This window comes from Phoenix dactylifera, chromosome 1 (assembly GCF_009389715.1).
Source record: "Phoenix dactylifera cultivar Barhee BC4 chromosome 1, palm_55x_up_171113_PBpolish2nd_filt_p, whole genome shotgun sequence".
NCBI lineage: Eukaryota > Viridiplantae > Streptophyta > Magnoliopsida > Arecales > Arecaceae > Phoenix > Phoenix dactylifera.
The window spans coordinates 22,044,809-22,067,931 of NC_052392.1; the positions used below are offsets into that span (position 1 = coordinate 22,044,809).

Sequence of the window (23,123 nt, forward strand, 5' to 3'; positions counted from 1 at the left end):
CTACGAGGGAGGGATGGAGGACAGGGATCCAAGAGAAGCCTCGTCCCACTTCCATTATTGGAAAGGTCTGGGCCGACGCGGGAGGAGGGGTGGGGGGACCAGCGGTGAGCCAGTGGTGGCTGACACCCATCAATCTCTCTCTCTCTTTCTCTCGCTTTCTTTCTTAGTTGGCATTGAATACGAGGTGCAGCACCTCGGCTGTCGACGGTGACTGGCCCATTTGACGTTGGCGGAGAAGGGAAACGTGGCCCTCTCCCGTACTCTTGGATTGGACTTTTCTGGAAAACCTTTCCTTTTTCTACTGTTATTCTTCCTTTCCATTTTCTGATCGGTTTCGTGGGGGGAGATGCCTTCTGCGGTTTCCCTTTAATGCCCCTCTTCTCTCCTCTTAATTATTGTTTCCTGCCTCCTTTCCCAACCAACCCCTAATGACCTAAACCAAAACCAGCTGTGGTTTTTAATTAAGGATTGCTTATTTAGCTCATTGAAGTGGAAAGCTTATCCGAAAGTTAGGCACCCATTAGGAGATTATTAAGCATCCCATGATTTGACATAGGACTTAGGGGATGGTTAAAACTATAAAAAGAGGGAGAACAAAAAAAAAGGGGGGGGAAGGTCCTGAGCACTTTGATCCCTAGGCTAGTCCTAGGTAGGTTGGTCGGTTGTAGGCTATGTACTATCGAGTAACTTTTTCAGATATTTTTGGGCAATGCAATATAGATTGAGGAATTAGGTATTTTTGAGAGTAAATTTACATCCATTTGAGGGGGGACCACTGAATTCCAAGAGTTAATAATTTCTGTAGCATGATGAGAACCCTTGGATGGTGGTTGATTGCTTGTTGAGGGAGGGACTTTGTGATATAGAAATATTTTTTGGTTTGTTCAAACTTTATTTATGCAAGTTGACACTGTTTCATCTTGTTTTCTAGCAGGGAAAAGCTAGTCTAACATTGACTTGCACAAAATTTAAAAAAAATAATCAAAGAACATTTTTTAGTGGTGAGGGACCAGATGCCAGGATTGCAGGTCACCCTGATGTTTTGATGCTGCTAATTTTGATTTTTTCAAAGTTACTTGTGAAGGTTGGTGCTAGTTGTAGCACTGCTCCTCCAAGCCCATGTGAGGGACAAGTCATCATGCTAGTGAAACGTAAAATGTTAAATCCAAAGTACCCTGGGGAATATCACTATTAATTATATGCTAATTAGAGGTTAGGAAGAAGGTTAAGAAAGTAAAACTAATGAGTCACCTTGTCTCTAGTGGTTAAGCTCTTTTAATGAAGGGGACATTCATTAATCATGCTTTTTCGATTTGGTTAACGTGGGAAGTGGAAGCAGGGAAGGGATGGTTCCTTACTTTTTCCATTTCCACCAGAGAATTGAATGGAACGACAGCCACCTAGATGACTCAGTGGTTCCCAGAAAAAACAAAAGAAAAAAAAAGAGGAAGAAGGGGCCGTGGAGAAAGCAAGGGAAGTTCAGGGGGAAAGGAAAGAGAGAAACGGTGGAGATATATAGCCTCCTAAAGGAGATCACCAAAAAAATAAAAAAGATCGCCAAGGTTGCCTCCCACTCTTGCTTTCGTTTCAATTTATGCACCCATATCCTAGTAAAAGCTCCCGACTTGTGGATTTTTCCCAGCCCATATCCATCGTTGGGGGACACTAAGTTTGGCAAAGCTGCTGCCTTTGGGCATCAGTCCACCTCTCCTGCTGCCTTTTTGGCTCAGTCCCCTGTTGTAGGTTTCGGATTTGAGAAGAAGGTGGGCAGAGAAGAAAGGTATTGAGGGAGAGAGAGAGGGAGAGAGGTTCTTTTTAGAGTGGGTTAAGGAGATAAAGGTGGGATTTTTACGAAGTTAAAGCACCGAAGCTCCGACCTTTTGGATGGCAGGAGATAGCGGAAAGAAAGCGGGACTAGGAGGCGAGGAAGCCAGGATGTGGGATCTCAACAACGCCGCCTTGGAGGAGGAGGAGAAGGGCTGCCGCTCTCCCGCCGGCGTGGACGGCGGAGAGGAGAAGGAGGCGGCGCCGGCAACCGCCTCCACATCTGTGGAGGCAGGCAGCGAGAGGGACGACTCCAGCTTCTCCGCCATCGTCGTCGTCGAGGCCTCCCATGAGAGGGAGGCTGACGGAGGCGGCGCCGGGAAGCTCTTCGGGTTTCCCATCTCCGGCCACCGGGACATGAGCCCCTCCGCCGTCGTCACCCACCAGTTCTTCCCCCTCGGCAGCCCGGAGGAGACGGGCGGCGGGGTCGCGGAGGTGCCGCCACCCCGGGCCCACTGGGTCGGGGTCCGGTTCTGCCAGTCGTCGGAGCCGGGGGCGGCGGGGAAGGCCTTGGAGGCGCCGCAGCCCGTGAAGAAGAGCCGGCGGGGGCCCCGGTCGAGGAGCTCCCAGTACCGTGGGGTCACTTTCTACCGGAGGACCGGGCGGTGGGAATCCCATATATGGTTAGCTTTCTCCTCCCTTGCCCTGTCGCAAAAGCTAAAAAGATGGGATTTCTGGAATTGGATTCCACCATTTGGGGCTTTTATTCTTTCTCCTCTTTGAGCATCATATCAACCTATTCTCTCCCATTTATGTGCAGGGATTGTGGAAAGCAAGTTTATTTGGGTATGTATGATGTCAAGAATTTATATGAATCAATGGAAATTTTTGTCTTCATTGTTGATGATTATGGCAGTGTTTATGAGCGTATATGTCCTTCAACTTTTTTGCAAATGCTGATGTTCTCTATGAAATTGACTTCTATAGGTGGATTCGACACTGCACACGCCGCTGCTAGGTGAGTTGATGGACCTTCCCTTCATATGATTCCATTAATTCAATAATTCTTTGCAATTAGTTCCACAGACTTGAATCCAATCAAGACCCAGCCACCTGTAGGTCTGAGTCATAGATATATCTTGGTGCAGGGCGTATGACCGAGCGGCGATCAAATTTCGCGGGATGGATGCAGATATAAACTTCAGTCTGGATGATTATGAGGAGGATCTGAAACAGGTAAAGGGAACGTGAGTGATGGCTCAATGAGATATCATGCAACCTGTATTTCTGGTATATATATATATATATGATTGAATTAGAATCTAAGAAAAGGGTTGTGAATGGTGGGTGGCAGATGAGCAATCTCACCAAGGAGGAGTTTGTCCAAGTGCTTCGACGCCAGAGTACTGGATTTCCAAGAGGAAGCTCTAGGTTTAGGGGAGTCACCTTGCACAAGTGTGGGAGATGGGAGGCTAGAATGGGCCAGTTCTTGGGAAAAAAGTATGCCACAGCTACTTCTCAACGGCTATTTGCCAAACTTCATATATTGTTTCCTCTCAAAGAACTTCCTTTGTTGCATTCATCTACGTCTCTTCTTTGTGCAACTTCTAGGCTGATGGCAATTGCTTGTTGGCGAATGCTTTGATGGTCCCTCTGGTTTAACTTATACTGCCTGTCCTTTTTGTTCTCACAGATATGTGTATCTGGGCCTTTTCGACACCGAAGAGGAAGCCGCGAGGTAGATTGGATTCCCGTTATTTGATCATTCATTCACCTTCTTACACAGCGGCACGTCGAGGTGTAAAGTGTTTCTGAAAAGGTTCCGATTTGGAGTTTGCAGGGCTTATGATAAGGCTGCGATCAAGTGTAATGGGAAGGATGCGGTCACCAACTTCGATCCTAGCATCTACGAGAATGAGCTCGATCTCCCCAGTAGGTTTCTCGTCAGCAGTTCGCTTCTTTTCCTGAGCACTTGCTTCTTATCTCTTTGTTCATGCCTCGATCCTATCTAAACATTGTTTGCAGCTAGCCACACCGAGCACAATCTCGACCTCTGCTTGGGGAGCTCAGGCACCAAAAGGAATGATCTCGAACCGATGGATGATGAAGCCACCAATGGAATGGATCAGCGATTCCCAATGGCCTTGGACCCACAATGGAATCGGAGCACCAGGCTGAAGGTATGGTGAAAACTTTGATGAAATAGCCTTGAAGAGTCTTTCTCCACTTTCCACCATAATTCACTCTGTCTCCCCTTTAGTTTGATGGCAAGCTTAAGCTGCATGAAGAAAAAGAAAGCAGAATCAACCATCCCCGCAGCAATGCCTACATCCAGTCTCCAGTTCCTTTCCACACCAATGAGATGTTCGAGCACCCACAGCTTCAGAGGAACGGCGACGCCTTCCCCATGTTCCAAATCATTCCGCAGCAGTTCAATCCTTCTGGTTTTCGTCGAGTGGGTAGCCCATCGAATAGAGTTCTCGTAGTGTTTGTTGCTTGGTGCTTCGTAATCTGATCCTGACACTGTCGTGGTTTTTGATGCAGCATGCAGGCAGCAATGATGGAGCAAGAATTGTAGGAGGAGGCCTTCCATTAGCGGCTGGCTGCGAGCAGCAAGAGAAGCATTCGTTCTGGGAAAACGGCGGAAACAATTGGCCGTCAGCTTCCACCCTGCCTTCCCAAATGTTTGCCATGACCGCGAGTGCAGCATCATCAGGATTCCCGCCGCAGATAGCAAAGCTGCCCTCAAGTTGGCAGCAGAAGAATGGGTTCGGGCTCTCGTGAGACCCAACTGAAGCAGTCGAGATACAGTGGTGGTATCTATTCCTCTGTTCCTAATGGGCCCATAACTTTGGCACTGTTTTGTTTCAGCTTTCATACAGCAGCCACAAACTACCCGAAATCAATCCTTTGTAGAGATTGGGAGATGGCTTCCTCGAGGGTGGCTCTGTTTTTGGCTGGCCTAAGATTGTTAGTTTTTTGCTCCTGATTGATTTGTTTGGTCTTATGTCTTACCTTATCTCCCCTGGAATTTATCTGCTGTTAGGTAAGGCCAAAGGAATTGGACAATGGAAAATGGGAAGTGGGGGGGGTGAGGATTTTGGTATTATTACCACTTTAAGGCTAGAGCTGAAGTAATACCAAACTATGCACATCGACTCTAGAGTAACAAAGAAGGTTGTCATTGTCATTAAACTAGTGGAAAACTTCAAACTGTAATGTCTATTTTTTGGTGAATAAAAAGAACAGGGTCTATTTTATTGGGAGAATACAATAAGAGAGAGAATGCAGTCAGCATGATAAGTTCTTTGAATCAGAGAAGGGCAATTATGATGAGAGTGACACCACAACCCCGGAGCCAGGCTAAGATCGGACGATGGGTACTTCCACCTTTCTTCTTTTGGTGTTTTATTTTTTATGTTTTATTTTGCAGTCCTTCTGATTTGGGTTGGCTGTCAGTGTCATCTAGTTCATGTGTGGTTGGGATAGGTTTTAAACACCAGCCAATATAGAGTGGTTCTAAACTTCTCCTTTGAACTACAATGGCCTGATGACAGTATTACCCATGGAAGTGTTGCATAATTTTGAAGCATTCCATTGTCATTTTTATTTTTTTCTATTTATAAAAAATTATATATTTAAATGTGGTTTTACGTTGCTGTTATAAGCTTCGAATAACTATAAGGGCTTAGACATTATTTTGGTTTGAGTGCAGCACGTTTTGAAGGTAAAATGCTTAGAGTGATCCTTGGGGGGATGCATTCTATCAAGGAAAACATGTAATACAATTGATCATAGAGGCATTGCTTTTATCATGGTCAGAGATAATGAAACATCAATATCAGATAAAACATATTTTTTTTTAAAAAAAAATCATGTTCTAACTTCTAATGATACGTTAACTTGAACACTAAGAAAGATCGCATCCACATTTTTTTCCTGTAGCTTTTTTTTTTTTTTACTAAAATGGATGATTCATATCATTCGGGTATGCATACATTCAATAATAGATTTTGAAGCGCACTAAACTTCTTCTTCTCCGCTCATCATTCACTAAGCTTATTTTTCTGCTATGGTTGATTCTTTCTTGCTATATCGACCAGCATTCAAGTATCTCTGTCAGTTTTAATTTGCCGCGACATCAGGAAATGTCCGTTCGAAGATTGTTCGAACTTGCCTCACAAAAAGATCGCCAACCGAGGTTGCCGAGGCCTTGGGGTTTAAAAGTTGCTCCTCGGCCGCAGTACGTGGTTGAACAATAAAGTCGCTGTGGGTCTCAAAATGGGCACCTACTCCTCAGTTTAAGTTCTGTAGTTAACCACCAGTACTGTAAGTCCCCGGACTCAGAATAAAGGTTGAGATGGTTTCTTTAAATCCTTCAGTGAAACTACTAGTGTAACTCTCCTTCATGCTAGGTATTAAAACTCTTTATAGACAGCCTGCGGTCATGCCGCAGCTTTGGTTCGTGTCTTTTTATGATCGTATCTTCCAACCACGATGTCCGTATGTTGTACAGCAACTGTGATTGAATGGCCTCTGTGCGGTGTCACATGATAGCATATGGAGTCCATTTAATAGGACTATCATGAACGTACTTTGCTCGCCAGATCACACCTCTCCACTTCAATCTCAGATGAGAAGCAAAAGGATGAACATATATATAGCGTGTGGCGGATGGTGGGAGATCGAAGGTGCAGCCTTGGTCATTAAAGATCATGAGTCCAGACTAGTAGCGGCAGAAGGTCAGCAAATTTTCGATACCTCGATGATGTGTGCTGAGTTCAGAGCAGCTTGGAAGAGCATCTCCTTTGCCCATCGAACCTTAGGTGTAGATCGGCTTATTCTCGAGGACGATTCGGTTACGGTGATCGACTGAATCCGGAGTCGGAGGCGTGTGGAGGAGGGTAGGTCACTACTCCTCGATATTCGCAGCCTGCTGCAGATGTGTGTTACCCAAGCCACACATACCTACAGAGAAGCGAATGGAGCAGCTAATTGGGTTGCCTCCTATGCAGCCCATCACTCTGGTGATTTTGTGTGGTTGGGGGGTAACAGATTATCGATTTCTTTTTCTGCCTTGTTTTCTGATTTTCTTGGTCGTATCCACACTTGTAGGGTGTGACTGCCGTTGTTCCCAAAAAAAAAAAGACATATATAGCGTGCTTCATACCGAACAGCTAGTGCAACTTGCTATGTTTAATGTCTCGTATAGACAATAGAGCAAGTAAAAAATTTGGCACTATATCACGCTTCATCCAAACGAAATTTTTGAATGGTAAGCTGTATAGGAGGCAATTAAACCAGCCACAATCTGCGAATGTTGAGAAGCAGCGGCCTATCCTTACTTGCACGACCCGACTTTGGATCCGGTTGAGAAAGGTTGGGTATTGAATTGCCAACTTAGAGTTAAATGGGCCCAAGTAAAGCTTCTCTTGTGCGCCAGCTGAGGGGAGATCGCCGGAGCATTTCCGCGTGGGTTGAATGGTGGCGTGTTCCGAGTCACCGGCGAGCTCTCTGTATGGCCACGTGAGCTTCTCCTGGCCATTCCATTTTGGGCAGGCGGGGCTTTGTCCTTCCGCCCATCGTCTCACGGGCTTTTCCATAAATAGTAACGTGCCGTGGCAGCGGCGGCCCCACCGCCGAGTGCATGCGGCCTTGGAGTCTTTTCTTTATATTTTTTTGGCGTTTTGGCAGGGGGTGGGGTTTGGGTACGGAGAAGGAAGCGCTCCATGTGACCGCGTTCGGACTGAAGCATGGCCTCCGTCTCACGCCAAGGCTGCGATGACCCCATCCATATTCGATTTAGATTAAACGAGTTCGAATCGTAAGTAACTCGACCTGTTTAATCTATTTAACATTCAAGTTTGAATTTTCAACATCTGACCTGGTTTATTTGTTTGACTTTGACCCATTTAATATCTAGGTTGAATTGAGTCAGAAAATTAGGTTAATCCATTTAATCTATTTAAGATCTATTTATGTTTTATTTGACTCGATCCGCTTAATTTATTTTTATCTTATTTAATTCGATTCTCATAACTTGTTTAATTCGTTTAAATCCATTTAATCTGTATGATACTCTTCAAAGTTGAGACAAAGAGAGTTGAGATGGTCAAATATCTCCACTAGGAGTTTTGTCTTACAATATTTTTGCAAATGGTGCTCTACTTCCATCAATTTAGTTTACTTGCCTCCAAATGAGCCAGCCCTTGGATAACATGTTTCACTAGTAATTCGACAGAGAGAAATTGCATCATATAGAAGCAATCACTCTAGCTGGTTAAGTCTTTGATTGGATGTTCTCTTAAATATCATTATTATGATGACCCGCATTAGCTATCACAGTGGGGGATGATGGATAATGATGCAAGCTGTCAGTATTATTTCACAAAGTCAATATTCATGCAAAACATTTTTCCTAGATTAAGATGATGATATAATTTTTTTAAAAAAATTATTGGATAAATACTGTATGATCAAGTATGTTGCCATGTACTTCTATTAGTTGTTATGATGTTAGCTAATGGATATTGTTCTATATTTATCAGAGCCATTATGTAAGCATATGCTTTTCATTCTATAACTATAATCACTGATATTTTACTATTTTACTTTAAAAACTATTTAATTTCTATTGCATTTGTACAATATTAATCATAACATAACTTGATATTCTTTAATTTTGGATATAAATTTTACAATGCACATTTATTTTATTTTATGGTCGATACAGCGAGAGTCAAACATATAGGTTCTTGCACGTATAAAACTACTTCTAAAGATAGAAAGAGCAGGATAGGCAACTCACCAATGTTTCATATAGGCAGCTAATCTTTTTATCCAATGATATACTAGGAGGAAGCTTTCTTTGCCTCATAATTGTATTTTTTTGGTCATCTCAAAAGTCATAATCAGAAAGCAATTTGCTCCTCCAAACCTCCCAACTTCTCCTCTCCTCCAAAGAGACTCAAAGTTCAGAGTGGCTAATCATCCCGATTCAATTTCATGGGTAATAAGTTTCAATAAGTGGTATATGTACGGAGGCTTTTTTTTTTTTTTTAACTAGGACAGATGATTCATGTCTGACGAGTACGAATATATCTAATAAAATTAAAAAATAGAATATCTCAGAATATTCGAGGATGCTCTCCATCTCCAGCTTATACAGTACTATCCGTATGGCTGGCTACATAGGCCACCATTTAATCCGCAGCCTCATTAATTTTATGAAAGATATGCTTGGCTTGAAAAGTCACTCCACTTTTTGTACCTATAGGGTTTTTTCGGAGATAATGTACATACGGTGCGGCCATTATCTTATGGTTATAATTTGTCACAACAAAAAATAGAATTCACAGGCTGGTCTTTTTGCACCAAGAAATTGGATTGGCCCCGCAGAGAAGCCAGTGGTGAAGCTTTTGTCCATTGGACATCCAGCTCAATCACATCAGAGCATGCAACGAGAGCTAAAATAGGTCAGGTTTCAGAAAAAGCGTAGGTGTACGAGTGTTTTTTTTTTTTTATGGCAACAAGGTACGAGTGCTTTTAAAAAAGCGAAGGACGCATCTGACAGCAATCCAGTGGGCTTCAGCTGGAGACTTCAGAATATCGGCATGCTCGGTTCGCAGAGAAGACGATGTACAGATGCGTGAGAGTCGCATTTTGGAGAGCACCAACCGCACTAAGACGACGAGATGGTTCTGAAATAGACCCAGCTTTTTTTTTGAAGCAATGGGCTTCCTGTCAATCGTGTTGGTGCGATGTACACGATCCAACACAATGGGCCCATATCTTTCGTTTTCGAAGGAGCCACCAAGTTCTTTAACAAGACAGGTCTAGAAATGGTTGATGTTTTTTCGCAACATTGACCATTAAATGGCATATTGCGTATAAACCTAGAGACAAGTAGTAATTTTAACATGGTATCAGAGTACAGATCCTGAGTTCAAGTTTTTGGGACAAGTGGTGATTTCAATACTGCATATCTCTCAAAGCATTCAGAATGGCCATTGCGCAATGGAGGAAGGTGAATTCCTTTTTTGCGTGGAAGGGACAATCCCTCGTGTTGTAAGAGCAGTAATATATGGATGATTTTAGCTTGTCAAGCAGGATGCACCTACATAGAGTAGAAGGTATCTGAGTGCTCCATTGTGATGATAGAAAGAGAGATGGGTCTGAAAAAAAATAGTTAACCGCAGGTAAGTTGGCTTGGAGCCCATAAATAGATTGGCATATGAATGAAATGGGCAAGACGGATCAATGTGGGCTTAAGGTCGGGCCGTAAAATTACTAGGTTGAACATTTCAATAAAATCAAGGCCTGGTTGGTGATGGAATCCCTTGCCAACTTAAGAAGAGGTTCATGGTAGCTTGTGGACCAATCCAACTGCGGAGCAACAAGAATGGGGAAATGAGAAAGCACGTAATACACAGGCTTCCATGCATGTTGCATGTTGCTTCACGGCAGAACTGGTCGATCAACTCAGTGGTGGATCTGATCCAACTAAAATTATACCAATTTAAGAGGTTTTGTGTTTATTGAGGGACCCATCTGGGTTTTGCTTTATACAAGCGCATACTAAGATAGATCTGGTTGGCCATTGTACCTGAACTGGTTGAGCTTTGAACTAACCCATGAGCGGGTTGGGTCCGTGCGGAGTCATTGGGATAGGTCTGGCATTTGGATGGGGCCATGCAATGAGGACGGTTGCTGTGAATCATGGTATGGAGAGGTAGATGGGGCTATGGAGAAGGGAAACACATGCTTATTGAATAAATCTCGATACAAGTATCGAATATACGTCCAATGCATGCCTTGGATGAAATTTTAAAAAAAAATTGGACTAAAATGCATAGGAAATAGCCAAGAATATTAAGAATAATCATCCACAAATAACACATAATAAGAGAATTGAAATACAGATAAAATGGTCACAGGGTCCCAAACATCACAATGTATCATTGCTAAGGGATAATGACTAAATTTTTACTAGAAAAAATTACTTTTACTATAAAAAATTTTACTAGATAAGGATACTAGAAAAAGTAAATTTTTACTTTTACCTAACGTAATGAAGACTTGTGGTTCCCTTGCTTATTTGAAATGGAAAGTGTCGGTAAAATAGCGTACTAGATTTCTTTTGGAAGGAAGCCTAAGTGATGATGCCAGAGAACAAAGAAAACATGACAACCCAAATAAGCAACTGGTGCAGGGTCTGAAGCAATAAGCGAGCAAAGTGGGTATGGTACTTTCTTAGTTGCTCCCTCCCCGTGTTCTTGTCCTTCTCACAAGATTCGAAATCATGAAATACAGAATTACAATTGCTATGGCATGATAGTTTGGCAACAAACAAAAGATGAGAGGGTGCATGTCGGCAATGTAGAAACCATGAGAGAGAGATAGGTAAACTTTGTAAGTTGCCAAATAGAGGAGCGGAATGAATAGAAGGATGAACAAAAAGCATGCAAGATATGGCAGCTTACAATCATGCATAATCTCACCTATTATAGTATATACGATATTGGATATCATAGCTCCTATATATTGCATGAACAATCTTAGTATGATATCCCAACTGCCATATATTGCATGCACAATCTTAGTATAATATTTTAGAATAATCTTCAGAAATCATGTAATCTGATTGTTATAGTTAAAATTAGTATTTGTATCAAATCATAAGATTTTGCTATTGTATTATAATATATCTGATCCATAGTATCTTTTCTATAATCATGAAACTTTATTATTGTATTCTACTATATCTGGAGCTTGACTTATATATCAAGCACATCAGTGCTATGAACAAAACAAGCAATTCCAAATATATCCAATACAATTTTTTTCACAACATATTTATGATCAAACCATTCGTCACTAAAAAGAGATTCATTTGCTGCAAGATGATTGGTGACAGCTTCGAATTGTTCAAGATATTCCTTCACTGAAGAAGAGCTATTCTTATCCTATGAAGTTAGACACTTCAAGGCCATGACTTGCGAGGACATCCCATGCCTCCTTGGCAAACTTGTCACCAAAAACGTATAGAAGAGTTGATGGGGATAGACTAGCATTAATAGATGAGACCAACATTTGGTCCTCAGCTCATATCTGGTTCAATAATCGGGGTAATCTAGAAAAGGTGACAGGTTGGGATTCATCAACAAAAGAAATAAGTTAATGGCCTCTATGGATTGACTCAAAGATATATCCAAAGAAGATACATTGTGCAGTCTAGGTTAATAGGGATATGGTATGAGATGTTGAAGAAAACAAAGGAGGGAGAGAAGGTGGTGGAGGAGGAGGAAGTTGCAACAAAGGATGAGGCGGCCATGGCTGGATGGCATGGAGCTATTATGCTAATGCAGCTCTAATACCATAAAAAACTCAAAATTCTGTGCGGCTAATCACCTTGATTCAATTTGATACTTGCATACGTGTGTGCATGTGTGTGTGTGTGTCTCTATATATATAGTTGTCGACCTGTCGTACCTTATTATAATTTGTTAAAATGAAAAATTAGAACTAAAAATTAAATTTAAAATAATAATAGTAATAACAACACTATTTATCTATAGGGTGTCGGCAATAAAATTTGGGCCTAGTTGACTTTTGATCTTCATCACCTCCTACCTCTTCAAAGGCATATCTATTTCCTAGTAAAATGAGTAGTTGAACTCTAGTTTAGTTAGAAATGCTCATGTTTGTTTGTTTGTTTTCTTAAAATTGAGCTTGAAGTGCAAAATCTAAATTCTACTTCATCCGAGAACCATTATTGAGAAAAAAAAAAGAAATCACCCGAGAACAATAGTTGGTATGGGTGCTTAGAATCTGAGGCCCATATGGGTAGACTGAATGTTACTTCAATGTTCTCCTACTCACATCTCTCTTACAAACAATTAATTTAAGCAATACTCAAGTGATAGTCATTATCAATTATAATTTAATGATAATCTCAATGCCGGAAACTTGTTCTTCCTTTGCACTTACTTCCTCCAAAATAAATAAAATAAATCACGTCGGGTCCACAATTTTGATACTTAAGTTGAAACAAAGTAATAAGCATACCCTAAATAGGAGTTCACTCCAATCAAGAAAATGTCAAATAACTAGGAAACTCAGGCACCTGTTTGGGCATAATTATCACGGTTTTTAGATATAATCTACAAAATTGGAGTCCTTCAGCAAAAGGGAGCAAAAGAAGGTCAATTATTTCCATAACCCTAATTCGTCAAGTTTATAATTTTTTTTTTAAAAGTTGGGTAAGTTTATAAAAAATTCCAAAGTATTTCAGCTATCTTGATCAGCAACCAATATTGTGATGATCCAAGGTTTAGCTTGCCTACAAGGAAGGGTAGAGAGACTTTAAGAAGATTAAGATATTCTAAAATCTTAGTTGATACATAATAAAATAGGTATTGAAAGTTGAAAGACCAGCCAACATGGTTAAAAATGATAGAACTTTAGTATTTTAGGATGGAAAATAGATGTTTAATATGATCCATTCCTTGGCTTGGAATTAATAGTACAATACTGTGGCTTTTGACAGGCAATTGCCCGTAACAGATGGCAATAATCAATTAATAATTAGTTATCTCTAAATGATCCATTTAGTCGACCAACAAGGAGATAACTAACAATCATAGACAATTAAGTGATCTTAGAAAGTATCGGTTGATATCTTGGTATATATCCTAACCTAGATAAAAAAAATATTTTTTCATTATATTGTACCATTACGTAGTCAATAGCCATACAATCCAAGACCTCAACCAAAATATGCCTCTCTTGATAAATTTCAATACCTTTGGGGTTTTGTTCGGCGTCAAAGGCCATTGCTAGGGTAATGAGATCTCACAATGGAGAGCTCCAGAGCCGAAAAAAAGGAGCGTATGAGAGAATATACAAAATATTACCTTTCATTTCAAAGATGATTTTTCTAATTCCAAAATATAAAAGAAAAGATATCTAGGGTCATCGGCCGCTCCCATCCCTCATCAACTCCTTCCAACACCTCTAGATTCAATCCTAGACTAATTAGGTACCATCGCATGACAGGAGAATCCAAACAAATTATAAAAATTTACAACCGAGAAGCTTTTAGACTCTCAGCCAACTCCTTTATCATTCGAGCTGTGGTGAGATCCAAACAACCTAATAGAAGAAGTAATTAAGATTATTTTCTTGCAAGGCCCATCCCACAGACTTTTATCTCGGTGTATGGGCTCTATTATATAGAAAATGGACGACTATCAAACAACATGCGTCATGGATGATATAATACATGCTTGCCGATCATTATCCATCTTTTAATAGTGGTTATTGAGAGCTGCACAGGTACAACTGGACATCTTAGAAGACCCGCGCTCGGCATGACAAAGGGCGGACCGGACCCATCCATGTTCCAAGAGAGGCCAAGACCGGCGCTATTTGCTCGTGCACTCCCCCCGGTGCACTCACTTTCTTGGCGCTAGACATCGAGCGCTCCCTCTTCTGACGGTAAGAAGTGGTAACGGCCCACCTTGTTTGGATTCCGACGCGCAAAATTCCTTTGGCTCGCGAGCGAACCCACCCATCCCAGCCCGAACCGCCTCATCGAGCGGCGCGCATCGGCACGGCCACAGACCTAGGGTTTCCACTCCCCATCCACCGTATAAAATCCCGGTACCGCCCCGAGAGGGAGGCGCGGTGCGGTACGGCTGCCCTCCCAAACCCTCCTCCTCCTCTCTATCGTCCCTCTGCCATTGTATCCACGCCCTTCGGATCTCCGATCCTATCCGAATCCGTCGAAAAAAATACCCAAAAAAATCGAGAAAAGAAAACCCTAAAAAAGAGTGAATCCTTTTCTCTCTCGGTCTCGGTATCTCTATCCTTTTGAATCCGTGAGAGGAACGAGGGTTTGCTTTTCTTGTTGTTCTTCTTGTCGTGGTTCTTGATCTCCTAGTGTTTGTCCTGAGGAGTGCGGGAAAACAGGGGGAAAGGAGGGTTTTTTTTCGAGGATCGATCTGAGAGATGGCGCAGGTCCAGGCTCGGCCGCAGACGCCAGTGTCCGGATCAGCGGGGGCTGGGGCGGAGAGCGGCGGCGGGGGGAACCAGTTCCCGTCGACTTCTCTGTATGTCGGGGACTTGGAGCTGAACGTGACGGACGCGCAGCTGTTCGAGACGTTCAGCCAGCTCGGGCAGGTGGTATCGGTTCGCGTCTGCCGGGATATCAACACCCGCCGCTCCCTCGGCTACGCCTACGTGAACTACAGCAACCCGGTTGATGGTGAGTGTAGGGTTTTAGTCGATTTCTTTCGTCCTTGTTTAATTGGATTGTAGTCGCTGTTTGTGTTTTCTTTGAGATTATTTTTGCATAAATTGCTACTATCGGCTTCTCTTATGGTATTTCTTTCTTAAGATTACATAATCATACATATTTAGGAATTGGAAATAAATAGTAAATTAGTTGGTGGCTTTTAATGAGGCGCCTATTATTTGAACACCGCGTTGCTTGCAATTTTGGGTCCTATTCGTGTGCTTATATCCACACTGCACTATTTTGCATCATCAGTAATTTTGCATGCTCTTGCTTTATTCCCAGTGTTTGAGAGCACTCATGCTCCAGTTGTTCAAAAGATTTAGTTGATTATTACTACGTGGTATTGAATATAATGGCCACTTGAGTAGAAGCTTCTTAGTAGGAGAAATGGCATGCTTAGTCACCAGTAACTCATGAGGGCTACTAGGAATTATTGAAAAGATACAATTACTTTTACCAAATTGTTTTTTCTCCCGTTTAAAGGAGTGAATGTACGTCAATGTATAATGTTTGGTTGAGGTTTCAGTTAATGATTAAATTCTTGGTCTTAGAAGTGAAGGTAGGTTTCTGAATAAACTTGAAATCTGAATTAATATACCGGTCTTGATGGTTTAGATGTTGAGATATTTGAATCTTGTTGATATGGGACTTCAGTCTATATCTCTTTAAACTTTAAAGAGGAGTTAAAATGGAACTATTAGACAAGGCCTTCCTCTTGTCTCAAATATATGTGGTTACAATATATCATAACTACCAATGTTGTTATGTATGCTCCTTATTTTTTGCTTTAGTTGGTTTATTTTTTTAGGAGCTTTTCTGCATCAAAGTCTCGAAAAAACCCTAAATTTCCATGTTTACCCTTCTTGTATAAAGTGCTTGTATGCTCCTTGGATTGTCTTACTTTTTGAGAATATTGAGGGGCATGCCTATTTGAAATTTTGTTGTAACGTACTAATGTTTGCTTTTGACTTTTCGAGGAGTAAATAAGTAATTAAGCACTTTTTGAGCAGTAAATAAGTAATTGAGCACTTTTTGAAGAGTATGTATGTAAAAGAATCCTTGAAGGGATAAATGGTAAAATAATATTAGGAATCTACGTTTTGGATGGAGGTTGTCATCTAACAAGAATGGCACATGCAGGTTTTTGACTTTTATTAGGTATCCTCTTTGCATATTTTAGCATATTATGGCTCTACTTTTTGGATGGAGGTCGTCATCTAACGAGAATGGCACATGCAGATTTTTGACTTTTATTTGGTATCCACTTTGCACTGGGTTACATATAGATACTTTCTGCAGGTCAAATATGTGTAATTCCCTAGTTTCAATGGTATTAAAGATTTTATGTTAGATGTTAAACTGTAGTTGATGAAATTTGTTGTTAGACTTAACTTTTTTATAATTCTACTTGATTTGGTTAGCATTTTATATTTCCTCTATCAAATACAAATATTCAATTTTGTTAATGTATCAGTTGCTTAAGTTTTTTTTCCGCATTATAACATTGAATTTCTAGTTAATTGATACGTTCTTTATTTACTTATTTTTTGTGAGAGGATGGCTAGATCTGAAGTTTTGAATCATATCAGAGCTTGGAAAGTGTTAATTTAAATTGTATTTAGAGTTGATGAGAAAATTCATATTCCTCATCCTTTTTAATTTTTTTTTCCTCACCAGTTCTCTCTGTCTTTCTGTCTGTCTTTTTGCTTTTGTTTTGGGTGTGTGTGTTGTTGTTTTTTTTTTTTTTTGGTTGGGGGGGGGGGTGCTTTTCCTGATTCTCACTCTTCTAAATTTTATTGACAGCGGGAAGGGCATTGGAAGTGCTGAACTTTACCCCTCTTAATGGAAAACCTATTCGGATGATGTATTCAAATCGTGACCCTAGCCTGCGTAAAAGTGGGGCAGGGAATATATTTATTAAGGTATTGTACCTTTTACTTTCATGTATTTTGTTTGTCCAAATTTGGCCCTAATCTAGCTGCTTGGTCAAGTTATCTGATCTTTTTTTCTTTCTTTGGCCTAGATATTTGTTTTATGACGTTACTTTATGTAAACCCTGTTGCAGAATCTGGACAAGTCAATAGACAACAAAGCATTGTATGATACATTTTCTGTATTTGGAAATATTCTTTCTTGCAAGATTGCCACAGATCCATCTGGTCAGTCAAAAGGCTATGGATTTGTTCAGTTCGAGCAAGAGGAAGCAGCACAGAATGCAATAGCAAAGCTAAACGGCATGCTTTTGAATGATAAGAAAGTTTTTGTCGGACCTTTTCTTCGTAAGCAAGAAAGGGAGAATGCTGCAAGCAGCACAAAATTTAATAATGTATTTGTAAAAAATCTTTCGGAGTCTACAACAGAAGATAATTTACGAGAAATTTTTGGTCAATATGGAAATATTACGAGTGTTGTTGTAATGAGGACAGGTGATGGGAGATCGAAGTGCTTTGGATTTGTTAATTTTGAGGATCCAGATCATGCTGCTAAGGCTGTTTACGAACTTAATGGGAAGAAATTTGATGATAGAGAATGGTATGTTGGAAAAGCACAGAAAAAATCTGAAAGGGAGATGGAACTAAGAAGAAGATTTGAGCAGATTATGAAGGAGGCAGCTGACCAATATCAAGGGACTAACTTGTACTTGAAGAACTTGGACGATAGCATTGGGGATGATAAACTGAGAGAATTGTTTTCGGAGTTTGGCACAATTACATCTTGCAAGGTCTGTTGAAGTTGGTTCTAATTAATTGTATTTTATTATCTTAGTTCATTAATTTTGTGGTCGGAGTTGGCATAAAGATTTGGAATATTTTATAGGTTATGCGCGATCCTAATGGTGCAAGTAGAGGATCTGGATTTGTTGCCTTTATGTCTCCTAATGATGCGTCTAAAGCTGTAAGTTAAACTCTGTTACTTGGGAGGTCTGTAAATAACCATTATGAAAATCTGAGTTTTCCCTTTTGTGTACGTCACGATCTTTCTTTCTTGTAGCTTGCGGAGATGAATGGCAAAATGATTGGCAGCAAACCTCTCTATGTTGCACTTGCACAGCGTAAAGAAGACAGAAGAGCAATGCTGCAGGTAGTGTACCTAGAGCAGTTCTTTCATGATGCATGCAAAGTGTGAATAATTGTGTAAGCTAAGCTTTGTGATTGTGTTATGATTTTTTTTGGTAACAGTGGTTTTAGTCATTGCTTTTATCATTTATATGGCTGCAGTGATATCTCACTCATGTATTTTGTGATTTAAAATTTTTCTTGTTTTTTAGGGGATTGATTTCAAATGTTATTTTAAGAGTTGCTAATAATTATTGCAAAAAGGCATAGTATTAAATTCACCCAAGATTTTTTTCACTGTACTTATATTTTTGGGCTAAAGTTTTAAGATGTCATCTTCTTTTTTCTAAACCAAAGCTTGAAATTTTATTTTCACATTGCCTATGTAATTTTCTTGTTAATGCTTTCTACTACTCTTGATACATATTGTTCTTAAATATGAAGCCCTTATTTCTATGCTTAATTTTTTATTTTGTGGAAATAGCTGAACTGATGATGACACCACTTCGCAGGGAAACGTTTAACTGTTATAGGGAACAGTTTGTTGATATTTCAACTGTACTTGGTTAATCTCTTTTACGATTCATTCCTAAAAAGGGTCTTTTCCTTTAATGCAGTTCTTTTTCTGTGCTAACTTCTAAACTAAGAAATGTATTTGCTCTTGCTTTCCTATTTTCTCTTACCTATGACACATAACACATACTGCTTGCCATACTTGGGCCTCAAATTCTCATTTTGCACGTGCATGCCGTCTCAATCAATTATGCCCGACATTATCATCATGGCAACACCCACTTGTATGTGCAGTTCTTTTGTTTTGTCCACCTTGTTATAATTCAATATTTCTCAGTGTTGTTCTGCTTCTTTTTTAAATATAACCAAGAGAGCAAAAATGATATTGGTTATCTTTTCTAATTGTCTTTTAACCTGATGCAGTTTGATTTGCATTCCTTTACAATTCTTTTTCATTATATTTTTGCATATTTAAGAAGACATTCAAATTCATGCCTTTATTTTTTTATTCGTATTGGTTAATACAATGTAACGTGCAATGGGTGCCTCATGTCCTAAATATCAATGGTAATGTTGTCTGACCACTTTCCAGCGATAATGCCTTGAATTAATCCTTTGTGAGCCACCTGGTGTTCAAGTCCCATCTGTTTTGCTGTAGCTACTTCTAAAACCTAATACCACTCAGTTGTCGTCCTTTATGGTTGTAATATACTCTTTGTTTGCACCTTACTCTTTTATTCTTGATGCTCAACTATAAATTTTCTCACAGTAGGCATCCCTTCTTCTTATAAATGATGATCATATATTTCTTACTTCTCAATATTTTTCATCAGTTAACTGAAGCAAGATAGATTGAGTAATGTAGTTGACTTTCCTACTGGAAATCCAATAAAGTGTAATAATCAACGTAAAATAAGTGGTCTTGTGCGGGAAAAAAAACCAAGTTGCTTTATAGTGTAGTTTCATTGGGACTTGCATGTAAAAAACTATTTTCTTATCAGGCGATCGGAACCCTTAAGCTGAATCCTCAAGGGCCATTTATTTATAACAAAAAGAGATTTGAGGGCTACATGGAAAAGTTATTGTGCATGGAAATCCTCAGAATAACTTATATTCAAAACCTATCATGAAATCTGGAAGTTGAATAGCATCATCGCTTGAGCACTTGCATCTACAAGTGTTCATCAATACATTCTTCAATTGTATATTTCATTTTGCCATCATATTGACTAAAATTCACTTTAAACTCTAGTTTAACTTTTATTGTTGTTGTTGTTGTTGTTGTTGTTGTTGTTGTTGTAATGTAACCTTATTTTCTTTTATTAAGACATTAACTTATTTTCAAATACCTTCAGTTGCATTTTACAAATTTATATCATCACTGCTTCAGGTCATATGAATAGATATTTGCATGTGACAACACCTTTTGCTATCTCCACTCATGCACTTAATGTCATCTTTATGGTCTCTTTTGCTGATAGTCTGTTCATTTGTCAGGCACAATTTTCTCAGATGCGTCCAGTGGCAATCCCACCTTCAGTTGCTCCTCGTGTGCCAATGTATCCTCCTGGTGCTCCTGGTATGGGACAACAACTATTTTATGGTCAACCACCTCCTACCCTTTTACCTCCTCAGGTGAGTTGTTTTTTGATGAATTTTAATTGATTGGTGTTTTGGTTCCAACCTGTCCTAATTGGCATCTGCTTTGACTTGGAAAAGCCATGCCAATGGTTTGAAAACTGATACTTGCCTTAAGCGATTGGCTGGAATGTACTGCCGCCACTAATGCTACAGCCTATAGCACTTGTAGTCACTATCACCATTGACACTGTTGCCACCACTACCATAAACAATATTCTGCCAGTACCACCTCCACGACTGCCACTACAACTAGCACCAATTAACATGATCTTCGGTTTTGTATTTCGAAAGAGCAATTTGAGACCACCAGATGTGATTATTGTTCGAGTAACTACAAACAAAAGAATCTCAAATGGTCTGTTTTGTTCTTAAAAGCAGGAATGCTTGCAATTTGCCTCGCAGGCTTCTAAAGTTTCCGGTTCTCTCCATTTGTTGAAGTGGTTGAAGTTTTATGCAAGAGTTTGAAATTCATAAAGATGATATTCATGAGATTTGTGATTTGATTTTCAAAGTGATTAGAAGAGTGTGCGCATGCGTGTATTAGTTTTTTTGTTTATATTTTCAAAGTATTTGCTGCACTCTGTTTTCCTATCCATTTTTTGAGGTCTTGCAGTATGTTCTTAGTCAACTTTGCCTAATTTTGACAAGAATTTGGTTGATCCTAGCAATTATAAATTATTGTTAAAATAGAGAATATTTTTAGATTGACCATCAATCACCAATATTTCTCTCTTCACAGCCTGGATTCGGCTTCCAACAGCCACTTGTTCCCGGGATGAGGCCTGGAGCGGCTCCTATGCCAAACTTTTTCATGCCAATGGTCCAACAGGGTCAGCAGGCCCAACGCCCAGGTGGTAGACGAGCTGGTGGGGGCCCTGTGCAACAAACACAGCAGCACCCTATGCCACTGATTCCCCAACAGGTGGGTGACTATTACTTTCTCTTCAACATGTTTTTGGGTTTTTCATCACTATTGATACCTTTTGTTATTAAGCAACTGCTTATCTGGGACATCTGTAATGATAATTTGAATGTTGCAGATGCTTCCTCGGGGGGGACGTGCCTACCGCTACCCTCCTGGGCGCAGCATGCCAGATGTGCCGGTGCCTGGTGTTGCTGGAGGAATGCTCTCTGCCCCTTACGACATAGGGGGTATGCCCCTAAGAGATCCTGGCATGTCACAGCCTATTCCGATTGGAGCATTGGCTTCAGCTCTTGCAAATGCTAGTCCTGAGCAGCAGAGAACGGTAATGTTCATTTCTTTCTTTCGGTCAGCGTAAATTTGCACACGAGGCACATATAGATTTCATTATTGTCGATGCATCCATTCTCTGGCTTTGTCGCAACAATGTTAGCAATCTGACTGTTCTCTGTTTAGATGCTTGGTGAGAGTCTATATCCACTTGTGGATCAGCTGGAGCATGAACACGCGGCCAAAGTCACCGGCATGCTTCTTGAAATGGACCAGACAGAAGTGCTGCATCTGTTGGAGTCCCCAGAGTCCTTGAAAGCCAAAGTTGCTGAGGCTATGGAAGTCCTGAGAAATGTTGCTCAGCAGCAGCAGCAGCAGCAGGCCAGCACCCCAACTGATCAGTTGGCTGCTCTGTCGCTGAATGATGGCCTTGTTAGTTGAGTTGATACATTTAGTCCTTTAGATTGGAGGGATTTTGCATGAACAATTTGAATTTGTTTGAGTAGCAGATGGTTGTGTGGTGACTTTTTTTTTCTTTTCTCAAAACAAAATATTTAATTTTGAAGCGGGCTGTTTGATAGGCTGACTTTTTAGTTTATAGAATGCTTTAATTTCTAGTAGCATATTTTGCTATTGCTTCTTCCCTCTTCACCTTTAGGATTTGAGATCTTCAATCCGTTTCCTATGTGGTGATTTAGAAATATGGCACTATGCTTGGAGTTGTTATCTTGACAAGTCTGTTGTTTTGAAAGTTTGTATGACGTTATCTGGTAGTATGATGGACGAACACCTTGGAAACTGTTTATTTATTGTTTCTGGTGTCGTTTTCGCTATCGATCAGTTTTCTTGCTTTTTTGTGTTCTTATTTTCATTGAATCAACATCTAAATATTTTAGAAACGCTTTTTTTTTTTCCTTAATATTTTTACCGTTCTGTGAAACTCCTTTTGAGTACTTGATGAAGTGAAGTAACTGGGTTTTTCCCCCGAACTTTCTATCTCCGACTCTGGAATTCTTCCACATTCACAAAGTTGCGACTGTGCTTTTTAGAAACGCCGGTTTTTTGGTCTTTGGGACTCATCTTACGTGTGATGCTATCTGAAGCACGATTCTTACACAAAGAAATATTATTTTATTTAAAAACATTTTATGAAAAATAAGAATTATAATTATTTTTAAAAATATTAATATGTTTGGTAAAATCAAGTATTTGACTCTTGTAAATACTGAAAATCAAAAATTCAACCTTGCTTTCAATTTTTGGTAGTGATGAGGTGATGGCTATTATGGGGATGGGAGGGGCTTGACCGAGGCCATGGTTACAGTGGCAAATACGATGACGATTGTAGAATTAACAAAGATGATAGCGGCAATAGGAGATGATGCTAATGGTGGAGGTGAAGATGATAGAGAGGGTTGGGAGAGAAACGGTTGAATTGGATTAGAATTAGGTCAAGAATATGTCTATCCAAATTTGACTTATTTATTATGCATGTCAAAACTCCATAATTAAGTCGGACTATTCACGCCATATCCAGATTGTTGGTTGATCCATGGATCAGTTAATGGTAAACCTCAAAAAATTATCCAGTGTAGGCTGACTAGTAGAAAGTCCTCAAAGAAGATATTTGTGTAGGCTAAATAAGAGGTTCTAGAAG

General features: G+C 40.1%; 2 protein-coding genes across 4 annotated transcripts; both read left to right on the top strand.

Moving 5' to 3' along the window:
- The first annotated feature begins 1,383 nt into the window (after positions 1-1,383).
- LOC103711505 (AP2-like ethylene-responsive transcription factor TOE3) lies at positions 1,384-5,024 on the top strand. 3 transcript variants are annotated; one of them, XM_026806378.2, is made up of 10 exons: positions 1,384-1,780; positions 1,892-2,447; positions 2,585-2,782; positions 2,913-3,000; positions 3,119-3,264; positions 3,458-3,502; positions 3,605-3,696; positions 3,790-3,944; positions 4,025-4,219; positions 4,309-5,024. In XM_026806378.2, the coding sequence occupies exons 2-10, from the start codon at positions 1,936-1,938 to the stop codon at positions 4,546-4,548; spliced, it is 1,671 nt and encodes a 556-aa protein (XP_026662179.1). In that variant the 5' UTR covers positions 1,384-1,780; positions 1,892-1,935; the 3' UTR covers positions 4,549-5,024. The 3 variants fall into 3 exon arrangements, with proteins under 3 accessions (XP_026662179.1, XP_008795894.1, XP_008795895.1); XM_008797673.4 differs by having other exon boundaries at positions 1,390-2,447; positions 2,585-2,610; positions 2,752-2,782; XM_008797672.4 differs by having other exon boundaries at positions 1,384-2,447.
- Positions 5,025-14,400: 9,376 nt separating this feature from the next.
- LOC103711507 (polyadenylate-binding protein 2-like) lies at positions 14,401-22,117 on the top strand. Its single transcript, XM_008797674.4, has 9 exons — positions 14,401-15,031; positions 16,868-16,986; positions 17,130-17,786; positions 17,882-17,959; positions 18,056-18,145; positions 20,131-20,268; positions 21,014-21,196; positions 21,315-21,521; positions 21,653-22,117. Exons 1-9 carry the CDS (start codon positions 14,776-14,778, stop codon positions 21,905-21,907), a joined length of 1,983 nt encoding a protein of 660 aa, XP_008795896.1. The 5' UTR covers positions 14,401-14,775; the 3' UTR covers positions 21,908-22,117.
- Positions 22,118-23,123: the final 1,006 nt, after the last annotated feature.

Coding starts and splice junctions, on each gene's coding strand:
- LOC103711505 (XM_008797672.4), top strand. CDS start 1,885: ATGGCAGGAGATAGCGGAAAGAAAGCGGGACTAGGAGGCGAGGAAGCC. Junction 2,783..2,912: donor ACTGCACACGCCGCTGCTAG/GTGAGTTGATGG, acceptor ATCTTGGTGCAG/GGCGTATGACCGAGCGGCGA. Junction 3,503..3,604: donor ACCGAAGAGGAAGCCGCGAG/GTAGATTGGATT, acceptor TGGAGTTTGCAG/GGCTTATGATAAGGCTGCGA.
- LOC103711507 (XM_008797674.4), top strand. CDS start 14,776: ATGGCGCAGGTCCAGGCTCGGCCGCAGACGCCAGTGTCCGGATCAGCG. Junction 16,987..17,129: donor CAGGGAATATATTTATTAAG/GTATTGTACCTT, acceptor ACCCTGTTGCAG/AATCTGGACAAGTCAATAGA. Junction 17,960..18,055: donor CTAATGATGCGTCTAAAGCT/GTAAGTTAAACT, acceptor TCTTTCTTGTAG/CTTGCGGAGATGAATGGCAA.